The 21,171-nt window shown below is 38.4% G+C and overlaps 1 protein-coding gene across 1 annotated transcript in view; it reads right to left on the reverse strand.

The window, feature by feature from the left end:
- Positions 1-382: 382 nt before the first annotated feature.
- Positions 383-21,171, reverse strand: part of LRRC1 (leucine rich repeat containing 1) — a 103,905-nt gene continuing 83,116 nt past the window's right edge. The window contains exons 10-14 of the mRNA XM_054024422.1: positions 18,312-18,395; positions 7,932-8,047; positions 6,909-7,081; positions 4,627-4,763; positions 383-2,152 (exon numbers count right to left, since the gene is read on the reverse strand). Of these exons, the coding sequence (XP_053880397.1) occupies positions 1,994-2,152; positions 4,627-4,763; positions 6,909-7,081; positions 7,932-8,047; positions 18,312-18,395 (669 nt within the window). The 3' untranslated portion in view covers positions 383-1,993. The remainder of the gene's footprint in view (positions 2,153-4,626; positions 4,764-6,908; positions 7,082-7,931; positions 8,048-18,311; positions 18,396-21,171) is intronic.

The raw sequence follows: 21,171 nt of genomic DNA on the forward strand, positions 1-21,171 counted from the left end.
GCCACTGAAAGCAGGGACTGAGGGGGTCAGGGCAGTACTGCCCTTGTATGGCTAGGGGAAGGAATAGGGTTGTGAGCACCTCCCCTACAGGTACTGCTGGGCAAAGTTCTCTGGCGCCAGTCCACTGGATGTGCACATACCTAGAGTAGAATACACAGCTGCATCTACTTGAAGAAATTCTATTATTGTTTCTGCCTGCCACCCCCGCTCCCCTTTCTGTGCCTGCTAGAGGAAAATTGCCAGTTTCTTTGGCCTTCAAAATATTCTTCCTAACAATATAAACTGGACAAAATTTCCTTGCTGTAAGTTTCTCAAGTCTTCCTTTCAAACATTCAAATGTTTACAAGAAGATTTAGTTCCAAATGATTATGTGCTGAGGGACTTACTTGAAGTAACACATTTATTTTGATCCAATTTGAGTCTGTTCATTTCAGTTATCGACTTGCACCTGAACCCATTAGGTATATTAAACCTTTGTTCTGAACCTAAAGGCTATTCAGTTGTCTACATGGAATAAGTTAGCAGTCTTGGCCCAGTTCCTAGTGGACACAGACACACAATATAGATACAATCAAAACTGACAACATTGTTTCAAGTCTCAGCAGAAATTCCAAGAATTTAATATATATGGAGACAATTGGTCTCATCTGTATGCCACAGTCCAGGAACATTAACAGTGACAATGTGAGAAACCTTACAATGCACCTGTTCGTGTTGTACTTGCACTGCATTTGAGAGACTACTTTCTCCAAAGTATGTTAAAACTGGTACTTTTCCACAGTATTACATTCAGTTTAACAGAGTTTACTTAACTTAATAAAGCCAGTGTTCACTAATTTAAGATGTAGCACAAATAAAATGTACAGATAAAGTCAATTCTAATATTTATCATAGCAATTTTAATGATACAATAAAAAGCTACTGAAGCTTTCATATTTTTATTTTATTGGGGTTTTATATATAGATATAAAACCTGCAAAGCACTTTAAAAGAATATCACTCTTCTTGTGTCATACATAAAACTAGTTCCATACTGTGCTTCTGAAAGTCTAGTGTGCATTTTGTTCTGTTTATTTTACAAATGGCACATTCAACTTTAAAAGTGGGAGCATGAGTTTCTATTGACTGCAATCCATTATTGCATCCAAAACAAGAGGTTTCCTTATGATTAAGTTAAAGTGTGAGTGCATTGTGTAATAAACAGTAGCAGTCTGATCATTAATCTCAACTCAGCATACAATAAAATAAACAGTTGTGCTTCACAAATTTGAATCCTGTGATATAAACATCAGTTTTCCTTTTTTGTAAAATACCCCAAAAGTTAATTACTGCTTGAAATGAACACTTCCAAACAGGCACCATTGTTTTAATCTTGCTCTGCCCAAGGATTCTGTTTTCTTTTAAGACTAGTCTGACATATAACACACATTAAGGCACAAGTGGGCAGTACAAACAAATGAATACAACTGTCCATGAAACTCACGTTCTCTTCCACAAATACTAAAATATGTACCGATTAAGATAAATTTCTTTTTAAAAATGAAATACACCATTTTGTTATGAAACTCCTATACAAAATTTTAAAATTTACACCATCTGAGCTGCCAAAGAGTAAAAATGTATCCATTTTCCACATAAAACTATATTTCTCACCAGCATATCTAGCAACTGGGAAGAAGATACCCCAGCACTTAGGAAAAATCATATTTCCCCACATGTAAGACAAAAATATGGCACTACCTATACAGTAGTGTACTCTATTTATTAAAAACAAACTAAACTATTAGAAGTACAATATTGATTTGGAGAGTATTGGTTCAATGCCTGGCTGAGATAAGGCACTTTCTTCCAGTGATCAGCACCTTCCACATACAAGGAGATGATGAATCAGGTTCTGGTTAAAAACAAAGGGGGCTGAATGACATCCCAGAAGACGACAGGAACATTTCAACAGCAGGGGAAGACACAGGAGGTAAAACCTGGAGATGAAACTCTACACGGAAGTGGTCACTCTGTCAATGGCATTATTGACCTCGTTTTTGTTTGAATCCAGTCCTTTAGCAGCATTCATATCATTCCGTAAATTCTCCACTGTCTTTTTCATGTTCTTTAACTCTCCAGGATGTGGAGTGGCTCGCCTTAGAAGTGTTTTCTAAAAACAAACAGTGGAGTAAACGGTTTTGCTTTTGTCTTTTTGAAACACACACACTTTCAAGGTTTTAGCATTTAATACCAAATATTAGCTATAACATGATTTTAAAAAATCATAATGTTAATTTCATAGCTGCTTGTTGATGTAGTCAGTGAAAGAGGTCTTCTTTTGAGGGTGTGGGGAGAACAGACTCTGGGCACAGAATTTCCCTAACATGACCTGTTAATTTGAAAATCTACATCAACAGAAGTTGAAAAACAGTTCCCAATTGTGTGTGTGGGGGGGGGGGGGAGGGAGGGGAGTGTCCATGAAAGAACTATATGGGATTTTCAAAACTGCCTAAGTGATTTAGGAATTAATTCCATTAACCAAACCAAACAGATGCTTTTGAAAAATCCCACAGCACCTCTCTGTGGTGTCTCTCTATATTGCCAAGTAAATGTTTGTGTGATGTTCTACTCTCCTTCCATCACCAAGACATGGATTAGATTATGTTTTGCCAAATAGACACTAGGAACTTGGAGGGAAAGAGAGGGAACATTCCAATAGTTTATTTTCGGTAATTCTGTACTATCTGCTAGAGAAGGATATGCCTTATGTTGGCATATGTGCAAGGAAAGTTGACAAAAGCTAAATAGAAAGATAACTTACTTCCATAATTTGGATAACCAGTGAATTAGCTTTTAATTTTCTTTTTAAAAAATCTATACCGCACTAAATATAACAGCATGAATGTGTGTGCAGGTGCATATATATGTAATTTTTAAAGGAAGTGTTTTGTGTACTATTTACATTATTAAAGTAGCACTAGTGAACTATAAGGGGCATACATTGGAAATTAATGACTAGCTGAATAAAACACTTGACTAGATCACAAAATGATTTTTTTCCCCCCAATATCAAAAGTGGACTGCTTCAGGGCAGTCTCTAAATCCCCAAGTAATGTCCTGCACTTGAATTTTTAATATTGTTTCAAAGTACTTGCTATTCCCAGTTCATTACAAGTGGATCAATAATAAGAGGTGGAAGTTTTAAGAGTTTAAAGATTCTTATTTCACAACTTTATGTGGTTCAATTATGAAAAGTGACACCTTATTCAAAATGCAGTTCTGCTGTGTGCTGCCCCAGTCACATGCTGCCTTCAATGACCAAATTTAGTTTTACTACTTTTTACTCCAGTTAGCCCTGTACAAATGACACAACTGAAGGAAGGTAAACTAGATTATATTCCCCCTTGTGCATTCCCAAAAGTTGCTTACTAAATTTCCATCAGCTACACCTGTGGAAACCAATAGGAGGCAATCACAGTTGGCACAGATGTCAGAAGGACTAATCTGATCTGCTAAACCCTTTACTCCAGGTTCTGAGAAGGATGGACCCTAGCTTGTCAGATCCCTAGTTCAGTGTACAGGGCTGGTAGTAAGGAAAAACACATCTGTATACTTGTAAAATGAGCATATCGGATATGCAAAAAATACTGTCTGTTTCAAAGTCACTCTTCAGAATAAAGCCATAGTACTAGCACATCTGGAGTGTTATATCTAAGATGTTCTTGAGTTAGAGTACAGATTTTAAAAAATCTCCAAACATGGGGATTTTCAGGATTTGTGTTTCGAGGCTCACTTCAACTTAAGCTGAAGGCTAAAACTTCAGCATGCCTCTGAAAATCTGCATGCAAAATTGGTACAATCAGCAAGTTTTGGGGGACATTGAGAGGTCTGCGGAAAATCTGGCTCTAAAAGTCTCAATATTTACATGTAGCTGCTGTTAGTGAAGCAAAGCCATTACAGAAGAAGGCTTTATTTCAAAGACCACCTCAAATTTTTGATTTCCAGGGAGTATGAAATGACCATTTAATGGAGGTCTCATAAGTACAGTGACAGATGCTCCCAAAAGCCCTTCTTCATTTGGGTGGGAAACAGCATGCACCAATGTGCCACATGCCATCTGATTATGGACACTATGTTGGTATCAATACATATGGTCATGAGATGAAGGAGGGGTAATGAAAGTGGGGGAAAGACAAACATGATGGGGGGGGGTAGAAAACTCAATGTGGACCCATGTCAGAATGTAATAACTTAAAATTACTGCCTAAAGGACATAGGGTCCAAGGCTTACACCTTCCACAGAGCAGAAGAAGACCCTACTCCTATCCTGCTTTTGGAAAACTGGAAGGAACCATCCTAAAGAAATAAAGAAAAAACAGACTAAAATTTTCACAGTAAGAGAGTCTTGTTTTAGCAGAACTGAAAGTTGTATTTGATTTAAGCAGATAAACAATACCAAATTTAAAAAGCCTTTTTAAACCACTATAAAACCAATATTTAACAGCTCTGCTATAAACACAGAAAATCCGCTACTACTGTTTAAAACTTGGAATGTTTAAGGTAAGATGTAGACAGTTCAAACACTTTTTACTCTTTTGCATTTTAGTTACTACATGTGTAATAGCGTATGTTTGAGAAACGTACCATTTCGTTATCCTCTTCATCTTTTTCATCTTCTAAAAAGCGGATTGAACTGATTCTGTTTACTGCACGCTCATTCCAGGTTTCATCTGACATTTCATTTACCAAGCTCTCAAATGCACCGCATCGGGGCAGGTTATCTGTTATAATGGAAACAAACAAAGCTGAACCTTCTCAGGAAAGAACATGTTAACATATATTACGAGGACGCTGGGGTTTAATTAATTTCATTTTGCAGGGTTTGTTTTTAGTAATTTTTAATTTTTATGTAGATGTCCAAAAATTGGGTGGGTTTGGGGGCTCTTTGTATAGAATATACATTACTAATTACATTTCTTGTTACAATGTATCCTACTGTAAGGAGTAATCTCTTGGTAATGTTACCTGGTAAATGTTACTTGGTAAATGTTATGCACTTTAACTTCGCACTGTTTCAAACAGCACAACACTAAAATGCACTAGGGAACCTTTAGTGCACACTACCACCTTGATACAGGCCAATTAATGTGCAACATGTTAGTGAATTTTAGACATCACACCCTTGTCTGCATTAGTATTCCATGTAGACAAGCCCTTAAGTACAAGTAACCACTTCTGGCATTTTTCCAGTGTTTATTGAATAAACACCAATTTCATTTTTTTTGTACTGGGGGTGTTATCAGCTAAAACTGAAAATTAGAAGCCCTAATTATTACCTACTTACCCCATGCAAAAATTCTACTGACCACTCACTTAGGCAAGCAATTTTATTTTTGACAGAAGAGAAAGATTGCTTGTTAATGGAAGAACTGCCTTCATCACAAAGGAATATATAGTTTTAACCAAACACATACACTCTACAGTTTTGGATTAACAATCTGGCTGAGTAAGAAATGAGCCAAAAGGTTTGTAGCTAATCAATAGGCAACAGCACAGCATTTATCAACTGTCTGTCACTGGCTGACATGATGTCATGTTAAACAAGTGGATGAGACAGCGGCTTGTAAGCCGAGACGCTGGACCTACTACACTTATTTTGTTGATGTAAAGACTGTGGTCTTGGCTGCCACCCAGTTTCCTATCAGTGACCCCCCCTTCTCTGATCAGCCTGTCTAGGTTCCACTCTTGCCACCCCCAAGTTTTCAAAAATCAGCCAGGCTCTCAAAAATCATAACATGAGATTTTTTAAAAATCATGATTTTTAAGCCAAACAAATAAGATCTTGGTGCTTTATTTGCCTTCTGGTTTTTGACATTTTAGAATTCACATGTTCAATCTTTGTCTCTGCAACTATGGGCACTAAAGGGTTGAGGTTTTTTTGTTTTTGTTTTTAAATTAAATAGAGTCTCATGAAGTCCACCTGACTCTTGGCATTGACCTTTAAGACAGACATCAAATATAGAGAATCACAATAAAATGGTGAGAACTGACAACACTGAGCTTCTCGTGTGTCCCCAATCACCACAGTATCTGAGTACCAATAAACAGCTGGTACCTTTGTGGGCATATCTGAACCTTCAGATATTGGGTTATCACAAAAGTGGCAACCCAGCAACCAATGCAAAGGACTCTAAAGACTCAACTGAGCCCTTAAGGAACTAGCTACACATGAGGGAACAAAGCGAAAGAGAGTTCGTAATTTAACTGACCCCACCAATCCCTCACCTATTCTTTTAAAACTGCAATACAAAGTTACTGCTCATTATTTACATTTGAGAGAAAGCCTGTTGCCCCTTTTTTGATAGGAAGGTGATATTCTAGGGATGATAATGCCCCTTTTTTTTTTTTTTTTTTTTAAACACACACAACATCTGCTATTAACTCACCTTGATCTTTCGAGTCAAGACTCAGAGCTTTTCAACCTTCAGCCTTCCAACTCTGTTCCATAGCCACATACACAAATTTGAAAAACAGATATCCACTTTGTACACATAGGCTCCACTACTGAGCTCTCATGGATTTTAGGGGTAACAAGATTATTATGCTTGCTTACTTTGTATTTTAATTAAATAAATTAATGCTTATATAACTGATGTAGAGGGGAGGTAAGTCAATTTACTTACCAACTTACCCACTAGAGTTAAAATCTTTTGAGACAGTGAATAGTGAAAGGCAGAAGAGAAGCTCTTTAATGGTGAACAACTAAAATGTTATTTGTTACCAATGATTAACTGATTTTTTTTTTTTAAACAAAAATGATAAACTAAAGCTTTTTGCACAATGCTGTGGGACAAAGATACGAGACAGTAGATTTTTAAGATGACAGTTCTGCTGTATGTGGAAATGTTTTTCAAAGTATACCATACCTTGGCAACTGGGCTCAGAAGGCATTTGAGGAAGTAACACACATGTTAAAATTTTCTCTCCTGTTTCAGGATCTGTGTCAGTCTGGAACATCAGCAAAGGTTGGGACTGGTTATCAGACAACCACAAAGCCTTCAGCTTTAAGGAAGTCAGCGACAGAGGAAGATGTATCAGCCTAATTTAAAAAGAAATGGAAAGTCTGAAATTTCAGGCCAGTTTCTAAGAGACTTAATAAATCAACCTGCCCAACTAGGCGGTGAACCAGTTGCACACGTGCATATGATTTGATTTCAAGTAAAAAGAGAGATGACTCAACGAACTGGCTAACCATCTCATTTTATACCTTGTACCCCGGTCTGTTCTACTTAGCGGTTTCTCATTATGCTTAGATGTAATGTGGAGCAGGGAATGTCGTGTGTGTGTGTGTGTGTGTGTGTTTGTGTGTGTGTGGTGCTGACCACAATGAGGCTCTACTTTGGGCCTTTATTTGTGCAACAATAAAAATAACAAATAAATGAACCACCAAAACACCACTGCATGACATGAGATCAGTAAGCCAAGCTTTTATGCAGATAAAAAAGTAACATTTATATGATTAACTTGATTGTCAAACTCCCCATTCAGAAGGATCAGCTGGCATTAATGCATCAATTCACCAGACTTCACGTGAAGCCAAGATCTCTTTGTTTTAATTTAAAGTCAGAAGTACATGAAGTGAAAAAGTTAGGAGACTTTTCGGTTTCTGGCTGAAGAAAACCTGAAAGTCATGATTGAAATCCTGTATTTTTATGTGTATTTGTCACAAAGGTAGCTTTGACACACATACGTGTGCTCAGTATTGGCAGGGTTTGGAACTACATTTGGCCAGAGGGCAGGAACATATTGCCAATTTCAAAGTATTGGGACTAGTGAAATTGGAGTGCAAGCTTTTTTTGTTGCTTCATTCTAAGACATCTAATCTACATGTCTTGACTGAGTATGAAGCAAAACCATTACAGCAACAGGACACTATAAAAATCTCTCACCTGTTTCCAGCTACATCCAGGACATGCAGTTCAGTGGCTTGTGAAATCTCAGAGGGAATTCGAGATAATCTGTTGTCACGCATAGAAAAGACATTAAGACTGCAGCACCCCCCAATCTATATTAAAAAGAGAGGAAAACTATTTTTGTTGCAGAACTGTATTGTAAGAAAGTCATGTCGCACAGATCACACAAGATGTCACAGCACATTCAAATTATAATGGCTTCAAGTCACAGACTGCAATTTAATGAGACAATATTAATGAGATAAGAAGAGATCTCTAGCCAGTCTCTTTTAGTACTTTCATGAACAATAAGCTTGTAAAACTAAACATTTCATTATTCAGAACCAAAAAGGTCAAGGTTCAGCCTCACCTGTTCCTGCCTTCAGCCTCACGACCAATTAGCTGCACAGGTCACCTATCTGCTTCTCCCAACAAGTGTTAGTTTTTACCCCTCAACCTTTTCTAACCTTATATTTCAATGTTAACATTCTTGGATTGTTTTTGTACCTCATCAAGCACAACAGAGCTCTGGGCAATATAAAATGTTAAATAAACCAGTCAGCTCTTAACATTTGTTGAGATTGCGGTCACTAGAGTCAGCAACTAGCAACAGTGTGAGACAAAGTAACATCTTACAAATGTCTTTGGTATAGCTCAAACATGGGGCACCATTGTTTTATTAGACGTTTCCAAAACTCAACCCCTCTTTCCCATACAAGCTGCCCAATCTACTCTAATATCCTCTGCCTCCAGCCTTTTTCCAGATGTGATCATCTGCCTCCCTCCACACTGCCAACTAAGCTAATCTCATCCACAGCATTCCACATGGGTAATGTATTCTCTGTTCATCACAGACACAAGTTTCTACACCCTGACTTTGATGCAAAATACATTTTCACATAAAATGCATAGTTAAAAATAGCATTAAATTGGTAAAATCCAGCTTCAGTGACCTTTGCTCTGGATGGCAACTACTGATAACAAGAGTACTGAGGTTATTGAATTCACCCAGTAGAAAGCTTCTTCATGCAACTGACTGGCTGTTTTCCTTCAGATGAGAACCTTACTTACCTCAGGGTTGCTAATCTTATATATGTTCACAAACCAGTATTGCTAATTTCGCATCCTTTTAAAAAATGAACAAAAATCCCTCTTACTTTAAAATAGATTTCTTTCCCCTTAATCCATGTATTCGACCAAAATATCATAAGCCTTTTGAAACTTCAAGATCAAGTTGATTTAAAACCTGACTGCATTAGTAAAAGCAAAAGCAATTGATGTGGATCCTAGTCTAAAAAGTAAGACTTCTTCTACACACACACACACTTTAAGTAGTTTAATAATATTTTATTATTTAATTATTGTTCTCTCTCTCAAGCTAACAACATATAATTTATATTATCCAGGATGCGTCTCCTTTCTCTTCAATATGAAGTGTATTCTGTAGTCAGCACCACCAACAACCCCACTCTCTTGCTAAAAGAGTAGGCTCCTTTGTAAACAATACGGTTCTTTCATTACAAACAACATTCAAAGCTCTTAAGTAATTTGAGGATCCGCAATCAAAGATTTTGTGTTAGTACCAATTAGCGATTAGAGCAAGTTCTACCTTGGCCAAAGCTAGACAATAATAAAGAGCCATCTCAAATTTAGTTGTGTGTTAAGTCTTCCCATCCAAAATAATATGTTTTGATAATATGCATTTAACCCACTATTCCCTTTCTTCTTGATAAACAAAAGGGTTTAACATATTGGATTAAAAAAAATCTATCCAAAACAAACAAAACAAACATCCTCTGCCTTCATCTACCTTTACATATATTTTCATGGAAGAATGCAGTATTTAATTATACTAGAAATTGGCATTGAAAACATAGGCAAAAGTTCTAAAATTACAATTCGTCTGCTAATTACTTTATTTCACCACCTCTTGGCAGCATCAAGTGACCACTCACTCAAATTCTTAATTAAGTTGTCTTGACAAATTCACAGCATATGAGGTGCCATCTAGAAAAAAAAACAAATCTATTCAGTGTCTAATTGGTGCGTCTAATATGAGGAGCTGTGAGGACAACAGCTACAGTTAGTGAATGTTAGATGAGCTGGCAAGTGAGGACTCACCATACACAAAGTGTTTGTTTTTCTATGAATGAAGTTTGAGTAATTCAATCTTGGGAGCATGAGGATCTGAACAATTTTGCCAGACAAACAGAAAAAGCCATGCAGCCCTGTTGGGATACCCCAGTAAGCTGGAAATGTCTATACTTTGACAATGAAAAATGTGCAGCGGAGCCAGCTGGTTTGAGTCATCATGCATTTAAAGCAGTTAAATGAGAGGTAATAGAGCAACTGTGGACTGAGTAATATTTAAAAGGTTACAAATTTACCTGACTCAATTTTCCAAGCAGCTAACAATTAAGAAAACACAAGAGACATTCATTTGATTTATTCTTCATCATCTGTACTGGATGGACTGCACTATGCTAAAAATGGAGACAAAACATAAATCCCATCTCCCCTAAAGACTGCCAAAATTCACATGTGGTTGCTGCTGCCTTCAATTACTTTATCATGAGCTATTCATCAGAACATAGTCTAATAAGAGTTATGATTTAACTCAAGTCCAGACCATTTGTATTTCAAAAGAAAAAATTACACAGACAAAATACTGGAAGCTGTTTATGAAACTATGTTCTTCCGTGCGGGAGACAGCGTATATTGAGCAATTAACGTTAGGAGAAGACTGTATGACAGGATAAATGGGTCAATTTGGAAGAGAAGTATTTGCTATTATGTCAAGAAAAGAATGCATCCACCCAGCATTGTAGGAAGACTCCAGGACCAAAACACAAAAGCCGTGGAAGTAGACTGCATGTACTAAATAGCATATTGAAAGAAAAATATGTCACTGTGCCCACTATGAAGTAATGCAATACCAGAACACTGGACTTTACTTGGCTGCCTGTCATTAATTGACAAAGAGCCAGGGACTCAGGCCATGCCTTTGTTGGTTTGGCAACATCGATTATGTACAATTTCAAACACATTCAAACCATTACATATATGCTAAATATACAACAGTTTGGCCCTCATTCCACAAAGCGTTTAAGCACATACTTAACTTTAAATATGGACTTCATTGATTTTAATGGGACTACTCATCTGAGGAAAGTGCACACTTCAGTGCTCTGTTGGGGCCGCTTAAAGTGAGGACTTTTAAAAAAAAAAAAAAAAAAAAACCTGTCTTTACTAAACTATACACCATGGAAAATGCTGATACATAACCAATTTTAAAGTATATCCTACACACAACATAAGAAAATATATATTAGTACTATAAAAACAAGTTTCTAGGTCAACAGACTTGCATAACAGCCATGTTATATCGCTCGTCTGTTTCCTTTTAAAAATTAAAAAAAAAAATTAAAGACAAAAAACAAATAAAATCAACCCAGATGGAAAGATGGCAATTTATAAGGTTGAATTACATATGTTTAAAATAAGATTCCAGAGCCTTGAGATTGATAATTTTCTTATTATCAGATGTAGGCTGCAGAACTAAGTGTTTAGAATTTAGAAAAAATTACATACAAATAATGCACATGCTCATTATGTATATTAAAGTGCAAGTGTTACAGAAAATACACTGCATTGGATAACATGGAAACTCTTCACTTGGCTTTTTTGGTTTTCCTAAATCTGACTGGTCTTCCAGCAGTAACTGCTCTTCCCTTATCCCACTGTGGATGACCTTTAAACCTTAGCCATGGGCGATTCTTTCTACTTCCATGGTTTCAGCTCTCATCTCTATGCTGATAATTCATCTCAGCCCACCACTGATCTTTCCATGTCTGCTCAACTGCACGTTGCCATTTCTCTCCAACATCTTCTACCAGATATTTCACCATTAATTAAAAGCTTAACATGATTAAAGCAGAGCTCTATCTTTTCCCACAAAATTCTCCCACTCTTCCTCCTTTCCCAGTCAGTCAACCACCATCCTTCATCTCACAACTTGGGGATCATCTGCAACTTTTATCTCATTCTCAACACATGTCCATGTTTTGCTGTGTCTTCCTCCACAAGAATGTTCTCTCACTCATGCCCAGATCATTTCCAGTCTTGATTCTTGCAGCCTCTCGCTTACTTGACAACCATTTCACCCACTACCAATATACAGCCAAACCACTTCCTCTTGACTTTTCATGTCTCCAGTGGCTCTCCCCTTCCCTATTGCATCATGGACTCTGATTTTATCCTTTAAGGCCCTGCATCACTCACTTTTCCTTATTCATTTACTTAATCTTTTTTGTGCTACTCCTCTGCAAATTTTGCAAACCTCAAGGCTCCATTTGTCTGCTTCTTTTCCTCCCCACTCCTCCCCTGCAATTTGGAATGCCCTTCTTGAACTGGTCTGCAAAGCCATTACCCTCTCCTCATTTATATCCATCCTGGAGGCTCACTTCTTTTCTTATGAACAATACAGCAGGAGTAAATTATAGTCATATCAGTTGGGACAATTTAAAAAGAGATGGAACTAACATGACATAACACTTACTACCTTTGTCACTTTGCTTGAAGTGTACAGGCAAGTCTCATCTTACACGCATTTAACATACGCGAATTCAGCTTTGCGCGGTTGGCAAAAACAAAAAAAACAAAAAAGAAAAAGAATTTAAATACTGTCCCTGTAGTGCGGATGATTCTGCCCGCCATTACACTCAATGTAATTTTGATTATACGCGATTTTCGCTTTACGCGCTGACAGCGGAACGTTACCCCAGCGTAAGATGAGGCTCACCAGGATTGTCTCTAACGACTGGTCTATGCTGGGGGGGGAGGGGGCAATCGATCTAAGATACGCACCTTCAGCTACGTGAATAGCGTAGCTGAAGTTGAAGTATCTTAGATCGATTTACCTTGGATCCTCATGGCACGGGATCGACGGCCGCGGCTCCCCTGTTGACTCCACTACCGCCACTCGCTCTAGTGGAGTTCCGGAGTCGATGGGGAGCGCGTTCGTCTTAACGAGACGCGATATATTGATCCCCGATAAATCGACGTACCCTAAGTGACTGTAAACTCTTTGAGGTGGTGCTGCAGTATATACAGAATCTTTTAAAGGAACCAAGGAAATCTGGTAGCTGCTTGAATCACTAACCAAATGGAGACAATCTTATTGTACTTCAAGATTTAAAATAATTCATCAGTGTAAGAAAACTATAATTTAACTGTTAATGTTATCACATCTTTTATTGATTACTCATTATATTAAGTATAGAGAATTGGTTACTTGTCTGTTATGTTTTTCCCCTAATGTGTTCCATGTATTTGTATTACTCTCAAAAACTGTTTATCCTCATTTAAAAAAAATCATTTTGAACATCACAAAATTATTTTAGTACAAAAGATCACAGCTATATTTAGATATTCATAACATTTCAAATTTTTACACACATCTATTTAGAGTGACACAACCAGAAATTTGACTTAAACGCACAGAAGTAAGTCAGGGTTTGTCTTGAACCCCAGCCCAAGCACAAGAGTCCCTCTGATAAACAAGAAGAACACACATTTAAGGTTCAAGAAGTTGCCTGATTAACATTAATAGAGCTGTGACTGAAGGTCTCAGTGGATTATGAAAAACCTCAATACGTGAAAGAGACTCATCTGCTTCAATAGCTCTACATTCCTGCTGCACAATGTGGTGAGGAAAAAATTGATGGAGAAAACTATGGCAGAGAAGTGTTTCAAAGCAGCTTTTCCCCCATCCTTCCATTCTGACACTTTATTTCCCCCTCTCCCCTCAAGGTATCCATGTGGGAAGAAATGGACAGGGCAAGCGTGGGAGAACACATATGAAGCAGTTGGTTTCCCTGCCCCAAGACTGAAGATAGAATTCCTGCATTATGTTAATACTGACTCAACGGTATCATCACCTGCTGCATGCTGAGACTCTCCTCCTGAGAGACAGTACACCAGGGGCAGACATCTAAGGGCAGCATGGCCTTTAGTGCTGCCATGGCTGGGAAAGGGTAGTGGGCTGAAGAACAGTGCAAGAGGAAAAGGTGGGCTTCCTCTACATGACTTTACTACAACTGCAAATTCTGACATGGTGCTGCCCTGGCCTCAGCTGCCCCAAATTCGGTTTACCTCTTGCCAGTCTCATGAATTCCGGGTGGCTGTGGTTGAAGGGTTAAACCCTACAATTCCAGTTTACGAAATAAAGAAACTATTGAAACTAAATGATGTAAAACTAAAAGGCCTTAAAGTAAACACACAATTGCTACCCAAACAAATCCACAGATTCACACCAGAGGTTTTACTTGTTTAGTTATTATTATAGTTGTCTGTAAAATAGGAATCACTTCCCACAAAAAAAATCATGTTTTGGAACAAGTTTTAATCCCAAACTGGAGTGGAAAAGTCAAAACGGATAAATATTTCAAGGGAAGGGATTTAAAAAAAACACACTATTTTGGGAGACTGAACAGGATTTTCCTGCTTCCCAGTGAAACGGACATGAGCCTTCCAGCCTGGCTGCCTGAGATTCCAGCACACTCAGCCTCCCGCTTCCCCTCACCGCTGTGGAGCCAGAGAGCCCAATGCTCAGCTTCTCCAGCAGCTGGATGGCTGGGGAAGGCAGAAAGAGAAACTGACAAGAGCCTTCAAAGTGGGCAACAGGTAAACTATCATTTTGATTTCTCCCCTCAAGGGAAAACTGAAGTTTTCCTAGGAAAAATATTGATTTTGCAAAATGGGTATTTTCAGTCAGACAGACAATCATTCCAACAAATTTTTTTTGACCAGCTCTACTTATTATGCAAGGTAGTTCTCGGTGTCAGATTCTGCAGATGATGCAGGCTCATTAATGAGCACATAATTACACAATTTAGGATACTTTAAAGTATCCTAAACAGGTGGTTCAGCACACTAGTTTCACTCATGTTCTAACCGCAGGATGGGATTTAGGGTTAGAGGAAGTTACCGGGCAGGTCTTTCAAGTTTAAAGGAATAAACCATTTGTGATAATGAACAAGTTTAAACACATTCAGCTCTTCCTCAAGTCAGAGTTTTGCCACTAGCTTCAATGAGAGCAGAATCATCTTCAAAATACAGATACTGAATACATGACTTGTCAAGTGACTTGAGTATCTGGCAGCCGTTCAATCATTAACATTTTCACATTCTGAACTGCCATCAGGTTCAGAAGAACCTTTGAACCAGAAAACATCTAAGGAATTATTATGCTAAAGGTTCAGAATAATCTTGAACCATACCATAATTATGTAATAAGGTGTCAATGTCACCTTACTACAGTAGGGAAAGACTGGTTTTACAAGTGTGTATAAATAGAAGTACATAAATACTTGTTTGACAAGTTTACCCAAACCCCATGCCTAAAATAAAGTTTAAAAAACTACAATTCATAGTTCTGTCAGAGCAATATATTTCATTAAAACAAATACAATTTCTGACATCACAGGTGTAAGTTCTCTCTCTGCTTCAGGAAGAAATTCTAGGGGGCTGGGAAGGGAAGGGGAAGAACACGTGTGTTTAGCAGCTCACACTTGACTATTGACAGTTAGAGGTCAGAGACCACCATCTTCCCAATGCCATCCCGACAGCCATCTTGAGTTCAATACACAGAGGGAACAAGTCACCAATGGCAGTTTTTGAAGTGAACATTCAGACCTCCTTGCTTAACTTCTGTATCAAAATCAGCTTGAGATGAGAATAAATGAGAAAGTGGTAATGAATACAGTACAATCTCTCTACTAAGTAGTCACAAGCAGGATACTTCCCTCCTCTTACCAAGATGAGTGAATGAAAATGACTTCAATATTTGTAACAACATTGTTTTATTCAGCAGGGAAGTGGACGCTGAATCTTCCAGCAAAAGACCAAGCGAATCTCCTCCATGATGAGATTCATCATTGGAGTAGCAATCAACTTTATCAGTATCCCTGAAGCCACTCCTGAGCTTGGGTTGTTTGCATGGCCGCATACTGCGTATGCCATACCACCTACTAGGTGGTTCAGACTCTTTTTCTTTTAGAATTGTAGAACATACGAATCTCCATTCATTCCCTCCTCACATTTCCCCCTTACCCCCCCCCGCACACACATGAACACTTTTACATCATGAATTTGTGCCACAAATAAGAAAAAACACTTAGGTTTTGCTTAAAGCTAGCGTTTGTGGTTAAGATGGTTACACTAAGGGAACTGAACTGTTTGTTACCCAAGCACATATAGCATGAGCAGCACAACAAGCTTCTCCACATGACCACACTAGTGTTCCATAAGTCTTTTTGGGGGGGAGCGGAATCCAAAAAGGTATTCATGTTGGTCTGTCTAAGCACAAAGAACTGAGACAGCCACAGATGCTAATTCACAGCAGTTAGGTGGTGGTTTCTGTGACATTATTTATGAAAGCAAGTGAAGCAAATGCGGAAGCTACCACATGGATCCAAGAGTGTAACTTATTTTCCATTTGCTACCATTACCAACTCTGAATTCAAACCACTGACTTTGAGGTGAAAGGCTATAATAGCAATCTGTAACAGAAAGTAACAGACTGCATTTCCTGAAGTTTCAAGGGCTAGCAAAACATGCACGAAGCAAACGCACTTACGCAGCATTAATGTTCCAGAGCATTTTGCCCTCCCCAATGGCATTTCCCACTATGTCCAGGTCTATGTGTGGCTTCCTCATTCCCCCTAGCCAGGCCTAGCATTGTCTCACCCCAATCCAGGGTCTGTGGTCCCCCCTTTTCCAAACACCATCTCTGTTTCTCCTGACTCCACAACCACGTGGCTCAGTTTCCCTCCCACCCCAGGTTCCCGGCTTCCCTCATCACCACTACTCCCATCTTGTGGGTCCCTGATTTGCCCCCCCCCCCCCCATCAAATTCACTTCCCCTCCCCCACTTACCTCAGGATCCCTGCCTGCCCCCCCAACTTCTCCCCCTGCCCCAACTTCCCCATCCACTCCAGGTCTCTGCTTCCATCACCACCACAGTCCCACCCTGGCTGTTTCCCAGGCCCCCACTCCAGGTTGTTCTTCCCCTCGTCTGGTCCCTACTCCTCCCCTCCCTTCTTCCCCCAATAAACTCTCCCTGCAAAGCTCTTATTTCTGCTAGTTCAGACTACAATCTCCCCCTGCAGCAAGCTTAGCTGTTACCTCTGATATGGGTAGGCAGCAGCAGGGGGCAGCAAAGAGATTGCTCTGCCTGCAGCCAGGCAATCTGAGCGCTCTGATTTTCCTCTGAATCAGGCTTTTCTGATATTTTTTGGTGCAAATTAGACTAACAAAAAACAAAAACAAAAACCAACCAAACAAAAGGGTTCTGCCCATTGATAGCTAGAACATTCCCTGACATTTTTGGAATTGATTAGATTCAGTGTTCCAAAGTTACGTTACAAACGGACATGCATGCCGAGTTGAGTGTAGCATCTTGGTTTGCTTGGCCACTTATCTACAGATACGGAAACTGAGGCAGAAGGCCGAGTTAAATTACATAGCGGTGGGGGTGGGGAATTAACACACTGAATCACTAGCACAGATGGCATTAGAATCCAGGCCTCTTAACTCTCTGTCCCATGCTTTAGTGACATCACACTGGCTCTCCCTATTGTACTCCCTGCCTAACCCAGAAATACCAACCTTTCCAGGTTTTACTGATGAACTAGACCAACTTCTCAGACCACCATTACATTTAATCCTAGTCTACCTTTGTTTCGCTTCATACAGTGCTTAAGATGAGCAAGACGCCCCAGTGATCACAGCTATAAAACTAGAGTATCGCTAAGCTGAGTATTACACCAATCACTGCTTTAGGTCTGGCTGTTTAATGACACAATCAGCCTATAGAGACTTTCATAAAACAAAGATCCCAAAATTGTAGCACCCCAAATAATTTCTTTTCTCTCATATCCAAAAAAACACCCCACCACCATGTGCTTTCCAGCCACAACTTTAAAGATCAGGATTTCTTGTGGTATCGTCATTCTACCTGCAGAAAAAAATTACACCTTGGTTCAAGTGCACTGAATTATAACCAGACCTTAAAAACCTGTCTTCAAGTAGTGCTGGGTCTGACATGTACAATCATATATCAGTTTATAAGACACTATTTAGGTCTTGGACTTTATGTTCCATTATACCGCCCACTCACTAGAAACCAAATCACCTTTACTTTTGTCAAAGCCTCTGCAATCCAATAGACAGAGCCTTGGTCATAGCCTGTTAGGTAGGAATATTTTCTAGTAATTCACATAGAACAAAAGCTGCTTACTACTTCCTACAAGCAGCTATAGTCACCATTTGTAACAGACGATCTATAATCATAATGGTTAACTGCACACAACATACCTCTTTGGGCAAAGACATTAATTTGTTTCTGTCGACATTCAAATTGTTCAGCTTCTTTAGTTTTCCAATGCTCTTCGGCAATTTCTGTTTCAATAGAAAGTGACACATGAACAAGCTTTCTATGATCACAGTGTCAAAACAAAAACTTTACCTCACTTGGAATAGGATCTAGGAGACAGAGCCCTTTTTATAATCAAAAAGGTTACATATAAGGGACTAATTCTATTCATAGTCACAACTGTGCAACCCCACTGATTTCAGTGGAGTTCCAGGGTTGTAACTGAGGGCAGAACTGGCCCGTTGTTTGCTTCAGCTTCTAACCAAACTGCACTCCTTATGTTAGCTTTGTACTAAAATGACCATATAAACAAGGTAGAAGATACATTATTTAAAATGTCCTTTTGAAGGCAGTTTTGAAGAGCAACCACATAGCAGTGGGGCCTGCAATTTGACTCCACTATTATTTATCAAAATATGCCCAGCAGTAGTTGGCATCAAAGGGGAGCCTTGTCTACACAGGGAGCTATTCCCAATTTAAATTCATGTGTGGATGCTCTATTCTGAAATAAGAGCATCAACATACCAAATTAAATCAGGAACAGTTAATTCATTTTAAATTCATACTTTATCTTATTCCAATGGAATGTTCATGTGTAGACAAAGCCAAAGTAAAAGCTTCCTACACAACAGGCTCTCCAATTCTCTTATTAATCATGAAAGACTTTAAAATGAATATGTAAGTGAATAAATCTTCCCTTCATGTCAAGTCAGAACCTTCAGTGGTTAGAGGTAAAAGACTGGGGAATCTGTTTAGCTAGATACAGTATAAATTCTGGCCGCCACTTTCAGATATCATCTACTTCCCCTATCTGAGACTCAGTATGAATTCTCATTTGGGACACTGTGGCACGGACAAAGACATTAGGTTATTTCTTGTATTTATACAGGCTCCAGTGCCATCTCCTTCTGGATTACAAGTGCTCAGTTGAGCTTGTTGGGGGCAAAACCAAATTTCCTCCTCCTATCCTACACACAGCAGATAAACAATTCTTGTTATTATCTAAAAGAATACTGATCATTTCACCTATCCAAAAAGTTGCAGGCAGGGAAGCAAGCCCCTATTACTAAACTACTCAGGTTATTCCTTGCAGTTCAATAAACTCTAACTCAAGTAAAAGATGTATATAATAGGGTTGTCAAGGGATTAAAAAAATTAATCTCGATTAATCACACTGTTAATAATAGAATACCCTTTATTTAAATATTTTTGGATGTTTTCTACGTTTTCAAATATATTGATTTCAATTACAACACAGAATACAAAGTGTACAGTGCTCACTTTATATTTATTTTTGATTACATGTATTTGCACTGTAAAAAACAAAAGAAATCATATTTTTCAATTCACCTCATACAAGTACTGTAATGCAATCTCTTTGTCATGAAAGTTGACCTTACAAATGTAGAATTATGTACAAAAAAACTGCATTCAAAAATAAAACAAAGTCCACTCAGTCCTATTTCTTGGTCAGCCAATCACTAAGACAAACAAGTTTGTTTACATTTGCAGGCAATAATGCTGCCTGCATCTTCTTTACAATGTCACCTGAAAGTGAGAACAGGTGTTCGCATAGCACTGTTGTAGCCGGTGTCGCAAGGTATTTCACATGCCAGATGTGCTAAAGATTCATATGTCCCTTCATGCTGCAACCACCATTCCAGAGGACACGCGTCCATGCTGATGACGGATTCTGCTCGATAACAATCCAAAGCATGTTCATTTTCATCATCTGAGTCAGATGCCACCACCAGAAGGTTGATTTTCTTTTTTGGTTGTTCGGATTCTATAGTTTCCGTATTGGAGTGTTGCTCTTTTAAGACTTCTGAAAGCATGCTCCGCACCTTGTCCCTCTCAGATTTTGAAAGGCACTTCAGATTCTTAAACCTTGGGTTGAGTGCTGTTGCTATCTTTAGAAATCTCACATTGGTACCTTCTTTGCGTTCTGTGAAATCTGCAGTGAAAGTGTTCTTAAAATGAACAACAACATGTGCAGGGTCATCATCCGAGACTGCTGTAACATGGAATATATGGCAGAATGCAGGTAAAACAGAGCAGGGGACCTACAATTCTCCCCCAAGGAGTTCAGTCACAAATTTAATTAATGCATTATTTTTTTAACGAGCATGATCAGCACGGAAGCATGTCCTCTGGACTGGCGGCCGAAGCATGAAGGGGCACACGAATGTTTAGCATATCTGGCACGTAAATACCTTGTAATGCCGGCTACTAAAGTGTCATGCAACTGCCTGTTCTCACTTTCTGGTGACACTGTAAATAAGAAGAGGACAGCATTATCGCCTGTAAATGTAAAAAAAAAAAAAACTTGTTTGTCTCAGCAATTGGCTGAACAAGAAGTAGGACTGAGTGGACTTGCAGGGTCTAAAATTTTACATTGTTTTGTTTTTGAGTGCAGTTATGTAACAAAAAAAATTGACATTTGTAAGTTGCACTTTCACTATAAAGAGATTGCACTGCAGTACTTGTATGAGGTGAATTGAAAAATACTATTTCTTTTATCATTTTACAGTGCAAATATTTGTAATAAAAATAATATACACTTTGATTTCAGTTACAACACAGAATACAATATATATTAAAATGTAGAAAAACATCCAAAATATTTAATAAATTTCAATTGGTGTTCTATTGTTTAACAGCGTGATTAAAACCGCGATTAATCTCGATTAATTTTGAAAATTGCGATTAATTTTTTTTAGTTAATCGTGTGAGTTAACTGTGATTAATTGACAGCCCTAGTATATAATTTTAGATTAAGTTAGCAAATCACAAGTTAAAGTG

This window comes from Malaclemys terrapin, chromosome 3 (assembly GCF_027887155.1).
Source record: "Malaclemys terrapin pileata isolate rMalTer1 chromosome 3, rMalTer1.hap1, whole genome shotgun sequence".
In the NCBI taxonomy this organism is placed as follows: domain Eukaryota; kingdom Metazoa; phylum Chordata; order Testudines; family Emydidae; genus Malaclemys; species Malaclemys terrapin.